We start from the raw sequence: 9,553 nt of genomic DNA, 5'->3' as shown, positions 1-9,553 counted from the left end.
CTGGAGTATAAGTCGCATTTTTTGGGGAAATATATATATATATATATGTATAACTGAACATAATTATAAACGCAACACTTTTGTTTTTGCTCCCGTTTTTCAAGAGTTGAACCGAAACATCTACAACTTTTACTATATACACAAAATACATATTCCTCTAAAATATTGTTCACAAATCTGTCTAAATCTGTGTTAGTGAGCACTTCGTCTTTGCCAACATAATCCATCCCACCTCACAGGTGTGGCATATCAGGATGCTGATGAAACAGCATGAACATTACACAGGTGTGCCTTAGGTTACAATAAAAGGCCATTCTGAAATGTGCAGTTTTGATTTATTGAGGGTGTGTGTGGGGGTCAGAAAAGCAGTCAGTATCTGGTGTGACCACCATTTGCCTCACCCAGTGCAACACAGCTCTTTCGCATAGAGTTGATCAGGTTGTTGATTGTGGCCTGTGGAATGTTGGTCCACTCCTCTTCAATGGCTGTGCAAAGTTGCTGGATATTGGCAGGAACTGGAACACGCTGTCGTATACGCCGATCCACAGCATCCCAAACATGCTCAACAGGTGACATGTCCGGTGAGTATCCTGGCCAAGCAAGAACTGTGATGTTTTCAGCTTCCAGGATTTGTGCAGAGATCCTTGCAACATGGGGCTATGCATTGTCATGCTGCAGCATGAGGGGATGGTCTCAGGTGAATGGCACAACAATGGGCCTTGGGACGGTATCTCTGTGCATTCACAATGCCATCAATAAAATGCACTTGTGTTTGTTGTCCATAACATACGCCTGCCCATACCATAACCCCACCCCCACCATGGGCCACTCCATTCTCAACGTTGACATCAGCAAACCGCTCTCCCACACGACGCCTTGTGGCCATGGTCTCATGATCTCCTGGTGCAGGTGGCTCATGTGATAGTATTTCTTCATCTGGCTCCTCTGTACTCAGCCATGTATTCATTAATTGTGTGTGTGTGTGTGTGGGCTGGGGTTATGATGGGGTATGTGGGTCATCGGAGAATTGCTAATAAGCACTTTGTCTTGCATTTATGTTATGTATAAGAAGCGCTTAAATAAAGTTTGATTTCATTCGATAAAGTTTGATTAGTGATGAGTTCAACGACATTGAAACATTGATGTATTATGAAACACATTGACGCCTCGGTGTGTGTGTCACTTCAAGAAAAAAAAAGCACAAGCAACCGAAACAGCTGCAGTTTAGTTTGAATGTGAAGCTGCAAACTGTCTCTATCAGAAAGTGCTCCTTTCGGTTAACAAGTGGTCATTCATACTGAAAGAGGTCGGAAGAGTGGCGTCCTGCGTTTCACATCGGTATTTGTTGCCATCATCAAGCCGAAAATTCAGAATTGTGGAATAATTTCAATCTTATAGCGTGAAATAAGGTACATGTTATTTCCTGGTTTATTATTTGGCTCATTCACCAGAGTTTCATGTTACATATTCATTTCTGCACAACTATCTGTGCAGAAAACAATTATATTTGCTAACTATTATTTTCATTTGCAGGTTAAATGTTGACTTTTAAAAAAAAAATCCAACAGATGACGCCATCATGAAACAGCAACAGTGTCTGTGCAGTGTCAACACAGCGAGTGACTGTGCCACATGCTCACTGAGACCTGCTCAGTGGCCTTGTGGTTACAGTGTCCGCCCTGAGATCGGTAGGTTGTGTCATACCAAAGACTATAAAAATGGGACCCATTGCCTCCCTGCTTGAGAATTGGGGGTTAAATCACCAAAACGATTCCCGGGCGTGGCCACCGCTGCTGCTCACTGCTCCCCTCACCTCCCAGGGGGTGAGGGGGATGGATCAAATGCAGAGGGTGATTTCATCACACTTAGTGTGTGTGTGACAACCATTGGTACTTTTATTTACCCCTATAGTAAATACTCAAAACACTGGATTATCCATTTAAAAACATCTTATTCCTATTGATATGATTTAACAACAACAAAGCTACCACCATTATATCACTTCATTGTAATAAAATGTTAATAATTGCGATATGCGCTCTGGATCTTTCTGTGTGGAGTTTGCATATGTTCTCCCCGTGACTGTGTGGGTTCCCTCCGGGTACTCCGGCTTCCTCCCACCTCCAAAGACATGCACCTGGGGATAGGTTGATTGGCAACACTAAAATTGGCCCTAGTGTGTGAATGTGAGTGTGAATGTTGTCTGTCTATCTGTGTTGGCCCTGTGATGAGGTGGCGACTTGTCCAGGGTGTACCCCGCCTTCCGCCCGAATGCAGCTGAGATAGGCTCCAGCACCCCCCGCGACCCCCAAAGGGATAAGCGGTAGAATGGATGGATGGATATTTTTATTGTAACATATTTTGTTGGAATTTGTGTCAGTTTGCCCTGACGAAACTGTCTACCCAATGGCATGTATAGGATGTAATATCACATTCAGACAGTAGGGGGCAGTAACGCGCTAATGCCGAAAACACGACGAGTATGAAGAAAAAGAAGAAGTAGCAGGAAACGGGAGACATCCGATGGTGACACATCTAAGGTAAAACGAAATAAAAACACGCTCTGTTTCTGTTTAATCGCCGCATATTGTTGGAAATAAAAGTTGCATTCATTGAAGGTATACGTGTGCAATTTCTGAGATGATTACGATTGATTTTTATTGAAGAAATTGAACGAAGTCGACCCCGTGCAGATTAGCATGTTGTGTGGCTTTTTAACTCTTGTTTACATTCCAGCTGCTAACGTTAGCATGTAGCCGCCACTAGCTGCTAACGTTAGCATGTAGCTTTGGCTGTTTTCACAGCCATACGGTTTTATATCCTTATATTTGGATTTCATTAAGTTTTCATGGAGCTATCAATCGCTCTTGAAATAATGTATGTATTAAATTATATTTCAGTAGCTGACAGAACTATAAATATATGTTAAATACCTTTGCCTTTTTTTTTTTTTTTTTTAGAGATGTCCGATAATGGCTTTTTTGCTGATATCCGATATTGTCCAACTTTAATTACCGATTCCGATATCAACCGACACCGATATATACAGTTGTGGAATTAACACATTAATGTGCCTAATTTTGTTGTGATGCCCCGCTGGATGCATTAAACAATGTAACAAGGTTTTCCAAAATAAATCAACTCAAGTTATGGAAAAAACTGCCAACATGGCACTGCCATATTTATTATTGAAGTCACAAAGTGCATTATTTTTTTTAACATTCCTCAAAACAGCAGCTTGGAATTTGGGACACGCTCTCCCTGAGAGAGCATGAGAAGGTTGAGGTGGGCGGGGTTGAGGTGGGGGCAGTGGGGGGAGGGGGGGATATTGTAGCGTCCTGGAAGAGTTAGTGCTGCAAGGGGTTCTGGGTATTTGTTCTGTTGTGTTTATGTTGTGCTACGGTGCGGGAGTCATACCAAAGACTATAAAAATGGGACCCATAACCTCCCTGCTTGGCACTCAGCAACAAAGGGTTGGAGTTGGGGGTTAAATCACCAAAATGACTCCCGGGCGCGGCGCCGCTGCTGCCCACTGCTCCCCAAGGGGATGGGACAAATGCAGAGGACAAATTTCACCACATCTAGTGTGTGTGTGACAATCATTGGTACTTTAATCTTAATCTTTAATGTTCTCCCGAAATGTGTTTGTCATTCTTGTTTGGTGTGGGTTCACAGTGTGGCACATATTTGTAACAGTGTTAAAGTTGTTTATACGCCCACTCTCAGTGTGACCTGTATGGCTGTTGATCAAGTATGCATTGCATTCACTTGTGTGTTTGAAAAGCTGCAGGTATTATGAGATTGGGTCGGCACGCAAAGGCAGTGCCTTCAAGGTTTATTGGCACTCTGTACTTCTCCCTATGTCCGTGTACACAGTGGCGTTTTAAAAAGTCATTAATTTTACTTTTTGAAACTGATACCGATAATTTCAGATATTACATTTTAAAGCATTTATCGGCCGATAATATCGGCAGCCCTCTCTACGTTTTTTTTTACATTAGGATGATGACGCTAGAATTCTTACAGTTTTGTTCAAAGACAGAAGTTTCAAAATAAATGTTAAGGTGAACAATTGTAAATGTGTTGTTTATATTACTACCAGGCTGACAATGGCAAGTAACTATGTTTCCAAGGCAGTGTTCAGTGCAACATTGAAAGGTACCTGAATGGATGTTTCTTCTTCCACCAGGTTCTATGCTCCAGCTCAGGACCGCAGAAGAAGAACACAGTTGTGAGATCTCCCAGCTCCGACAAGCAGTGTTACAAAACAATGACAGACTCCTCGATGAGATGCTGTGCCAGGAAATCTACAAGAAGGTCATCAACTACAGAGGCGGCTGGGGCATCGCAGGCACGTCGCTACACGCCGCCGTGTCCAGGGGCCACCTCAGTTGTCTCCAGGTCCTGCTGACCCACGGCGCCCTGGTGGACTGTGTGGATGTCAAGGCTCAGACGCCTCTTTTCGCCGCAGTTCGTGGAAAGTACCTGGACTGTGTTTTAGCGCTCCTCAGGGCTGGCGCCGACCCGAACGGCAACTCCTCTAACAACTGCTCCCCCATCCTCACTGCCGCTCGGGAGGGCGACGTAGAGATACTACAGGAACTGCTCAAACATGGTGCTGAGGTCAACTCGCGCTCCAAAGTCCTGCTCTGGACTTCAAGCGCCAGGGTGTCGAGCGGCCCGCTCTACCTGGCCGCCGTTTACGGACACATGGAGTGCTTCAAACTGCTGCTCCTCTACGGGGCCGACCCGGATTACAACTGCGCCGACCCCAGACTGCTGAGTTCCATCAAGCAGCCCAAAACCGTGCTGGAGATGTGTCTGAGGCACGGCTGCGACGTGGCGTACATCCAACTTCTCATTGACTTCGGAGCCAACGTCTACCTCCCCACGCTCATCATCGAGAAGTCCACCAAGCAGAATGAAGCCGTGGAACTGCTGCTGCAGGAGAGAGGTGTCACGAATATTTGATTTATTTACTCACATTACAGCACTGAATATTTTACTTTTTGACCCTGGTCACCATATTTATGTTGAAGCACAAAGGTTGCATGCTTTTCTTCGGGGCAATTTAATTCATACGAAAGCTTTCATTTTAATGAAATCTCACTGATTTGATTATTATTATTACATTTCTCATAATCTTTTTTTGCTTTATAGAAATGTCTAGGTTTCATATAGGTGCGCCGTAAAAATAGTTGACAAAAATAGTTTCCCCTGGAATTGAATATACAGTTGTCCCTCACCACATCACACTGAAATATTGCTGTTTCACCACATTGCAGTATGTTTAAATGTTTTTAAAAAATATATAACTTTAGTCCTAAATTAAACATTTTTAAGAATACAATGGCTACATAAACTAAAACATATCAATACTACAATAGTATTGGCAGCGTGCTGTTCAGTGTCGTGGTGACTGATTGGCTCAGCCTCAGACAGAATTACTATATTGGATTAAAGAAGTGTAAATTAGAGCTGTGCCATTCGCAAACGAGCCGGGTCTTTTGAACAGCTCTTTCAAGTGAACGATGAGAGCCGATTCGCAGGTGGTAGAGCTCGGTTGGTAGAGCGGCCTTGCCAGCAATTTCAGGGTTGCAGGTTTGATCCCTGCTTCCGCCATCCTAGTCACTGCAGTTGTGTCCTTGGGCAAGACACTTTACTCACCTGCTCCCAGTGCCACCCACACTGGTTTAAATGTAACTTAGATATTGGGTTTCACTATGTAAAGCGCTTTGAGTCACTTGAGAAAAGCACTAGATAAATGTAATTCACTTCACTCTTCACTAATTCGTTTGTTTGAGAGCCGTTTTTTACGCAAATTGCCCACGCGAATCTTTAGTGGCTTTATTTATAGTAATAAGTAATAAAGGCTCTATTCATGTGAACGCTACCATGCGCACCCACACTCAAGCAGGCAGTTAATTTAGGAGAGGAGTTTAATAAGCATCTGAACTTAATCAAGCCTTTTAGCTGCCCTATTTGGAATTATAAAGAAATATTAGGAACTGGAAAAGAAAATTAACAGAAGTTAAAGGAGTGTTTGGATGCTTTTTTGCGCAATAAGCCAGGGGTTATGACATACCAGGTAAAGCGGACACAGAAGAATGGAGGAATGGCACCATCTTGTGGAATGTTTACAATGGAAACCAAAGCCAAATTAGATGATCAATGTGATAAATAATTCTCACCAATAGTGTCTAAAGACTAGCTCCTCAAGATCCGGCTCTCTTCAAAGAGCCATAAATCCCATCTCTGGTGTAAATGTGACTAAAGGTTGTTATTTCATGTCTCGAGGGCTCTCATAATGTTGAGAATATATTTAGAAGGTTGGAAAAAATATGTTTTAATGCTCTCGCTATTAAAATATTTGTTTAATTAATGATTCCAACTTGGCGGAAATTCCTTTATCGCAGACATGTCCAAAAACCAGTTAACAGCGATAAACGAGGGACAACTGTAAAGACAAAAATTATCCAAGTCAAAAACCTGGCTCACTCCAAAATACAATTCCAGTTTCAATTCCAGCTTCTGCTTTTTTATTCACAACCGTTGTGTCCTTGGGCAAGACACTCCACTCTTGCTCCTGATAGGTTGTGGTTAGCGCCTTGCATGGCAGCTTCCGCCATCAGTGTGTGAATTTGATGAATAATGTAAAGCGCTTTGGGTATCATTCCAGGTATAGTAGAGCGCTATATAAACACGTAATTCAAAAGAAAAGTGAATGAAGTTATACAATAATTTTTCCCGCAAGCCAATGAATGATAGCCAGCACGCTTCGACGCCAGTGTTGCCGACGTTCTCACTAAATCTGGCGACTTTACAACATTCAGCGATAAATCCAGCAACTTTTTCGGATATTTTGGAGACATGAAAACGGGCGCAGGCTTAAGCCCCTGCTCACAGTCGGTCAGGTTGATACTAGCCTTGCGCAGCAGTCCCAGCTGCAGTCAGAGCAGAGAAGAGACCCACACCTCTTGCAAATAAAAATGTTCATGTTAAAAGCTGCCGCTGTTTCCGCCTCGTTTTACAGAGCGCGAGTTTATTTACTGTCATGTCACACTACAACAATCACTGCAGCGTCCCAATTCTATCGTTCATGTTAATAAGCAAGTCAATAGTCGGTTCGTTCGATTGTCAAAACCCTCCAGTCTTTTGATTATATTTAGCCTTAGACAAACTTTAATGATCCACAAGGTAAATTGTTCCACACAGTAGCTCGGTATAAAGTAGACTAAAAATGTACCATAGTACCAATATAAAATGTGTAATATTTACATATGATGTATTATACTATTATATTTTTATATAATACATACAATATATAACAAATCCCAATTACCTTGTACAATATTAGAGTATAAGTAACAGCTGCAGCATAAAAAAAGGGGTAGATTCAGCAGAAGTAGCTAACATTAAAGAGAGGTAAGTTGATTAAAAAAACATTTGTTAAAATCTAAAGAAAAATAAAGAATCAACAGAAGAAATTTAATTTGCTGTTATAATTAAAATTTAGAATTTTTAAACTCACTGTTATCTCTCCTACGCTGTATTTCTCTTTCTTACAGGGTCCATTGGAATCATGTATGCAAATGAGGCTATGACATCATCTAGCGACATTTAGGACATAATTACACAACATAGGTTGAGGGTAGTGATTTTTTTTTGTGCAAAAAATTAGGTTGCAAAACTATGATTTTAAAATGCATTTTGTTGAAGTATCTTTGCATATCCACACATATGTAAAGGTACATAAACATTCTAAATCTGTCCATGGACTCCAAAGGGTTCATAAGAACAACAACCTCATGTAAAGTCAAAATACACACATGGAATGCATACAAGTTGAATAATCTGTGTGTGACTCTTGTAACCAATACTTACTGGAACTTTTTCTCTCCTGTCATGTGATCCCAGGAAATCCAAAGGCCTTGACGTCACAGTGCAGGCTGGCTGTGCGAAAATACCTCAAAAAGATCAACAAGATCCACAGTATCGAAGAGCTGGAGATGCCAACAAGTGTCATTAACTTCTTGCAGTACAAGCCTCCGCAAGTCACGGTTCTATAAATACATGTTGAATCATGTAGTTTGCAGCAAACTAACACAAAAATCACCACGTCTTCATGTTTTTCTTTTGAAATTGACCACCTGCTGAGTCTGTGTAATGTAAAATATGTTGCATTAAATGTTTGTGTGGCTAAGTACTGGCTACTTTATTCATTAAGTGAGTCAAATTAGACAAAAGTAAAGGATAGTGTGACAGCTTAGATAAAAAAAAAATGTTTGTCTCTTGTTTAAAAAAAAAAACCCATGCCTGTCAAGAAAACAGATGGTGTTAATTCAACGATGTATTGGTATTGCTTTGAATACTGTTGGAATAACATATTAGCATGCTATCCATCCATCTTCTTTTGTTTATCCAAAGTCGGGTTGCGGGGGCAGCAGCCTAAGCACAAAAGCCCAGACTTTGCTGTCCCCAGCTACTTTGTCTAGGTCACGGGCTTAGCTGCTTACGTGCAGTGATTTCTCCAGATTCTCTGAACCCTTTGATGATATTACGGACTGTAGATGGTGAAATACCTAAATTCCTTGCAATAGCTGGTTGAGAAAGGTTTTTCTTAAACTGTTCAACAATTTGTTCACGCATTTGTTGACAAAGTGGTGACCCTCGCCCCATCCTTGTTTGTGAATGACTGAGCATTTCATGGAATCTAGTATTATACCCAATCATGGCACCCACCTGTTCCCAATTTTCCTGTTCACCTGTGGGATGTTCCAAGTAAGTGTTTGATGAGCATTCTTCAACTTTATCAGTATTTATTGCCACCTTTCCCAACTTCTTGGTCACGTGTTGCTGGCATCAAATTCTAAAGTTAATGATTATTTGCAAAAAAAAAAAGTTTTAACAGTTTGAACATCAAATATGTTGTCTTTGTAGCATATTCAACTGAATATGGGTTGAAAATGATTTGCAAATCATTGTATTCCGTTTATATTTACATCTAACACAATTTCCCAACTCATATGGAAACAGGGTTTGTACATATATATATATATATATATATATATATATATATATATATATATATATCTATATATATATATATATATATATATATATATATATATATATATGTATATCGATACTTTTCCAAATATAGGGAACTTTGAAAAAGTGTCAATATTGGCTGTATTTTAACAGAAAATCTTGCAATACAATAAACATGTGTTTCCTATTGCACTCAAAGAACAATTTTAGAAGGTTAAAATATAAATTAAAGGGCATTTAACATATTGTTTTCTTGTTGCACTCAAAGAAAAATTTACAATGTTCCATATTACATATAGTCTGCCATAATCAAGGATTAGATTAGAATATAATAAACACGCTTTGTGTACATTATATTAAATGCTTCATGATTTATGGTTGCCAATCCTGGTATGTGCTTGAAGAACAATACAATTATTAGTAAGTACTTAAAACAAAACTATGGATAAAGTACCCAGATAAGCCATGTAGCAGGTAAATCAGAATCAGAAGTACTTTATTA

General features: G+C 40.4%; 1 protein-coding gene across 2 annotated transcripts; it reads left to right on the top strand.

Moving 5' to 3' along the window:
- The first annotated feature begins 2,444 nt into the window (after positions 1-2,444).
- On the top strand, positions 2,445-8,195 carry LOC133655065 (ankyrin repeat and SOCS box protein 12-like). Of its 2 annotated transcripts, none has more exons than XM_062054972.1 (3): positions 2,445-2,540; positions 4,190-4,954; positions 7,918-8,195. In XM_062054972.1, exons 2-3 carry the CDS (start codon positions 4,195-4,197, stop codon positions 8,067-8,069), a joined length of 912 nt encoding a protein of 303 aa, XP_061910956.1. In that variant the 5' UTR covers positions 2,445-2,540; positions 4,190-4,194; the 3' UTR covers positions 8,070-8,195. The 2 variants fall into 2 exon arrangements, with proteins under 2 accessions (XP_061910956.1, XP_061910955.1); XM_062054971.1 differs by lacking the exon at positions 2,445-2,540 and adding an exon at positions 2,547-2,618.
- The last annotated feature ends 1,358 nt before the right edge of the window (positions 8,196-9,553 follow it).

This window comes from Entelurus aequoreus, linkage group LG08 (assembly GCF_033978785.1).
Source record: "Entelurus aequoreus isolate RoL-2023_Sb linkage group LG08, RoL_Eaeq_v1.1, whole genome shotgun sequence".
NCBI lineage: Eukaryota > Metazoa > Chordata > Actinopteri > Syngnathiformes > Syngnathidae > Entelurus > Entelurus aequoreus.
This window is presented reverse-complemented; position numbering and strand designations above follow the sequence as displayed.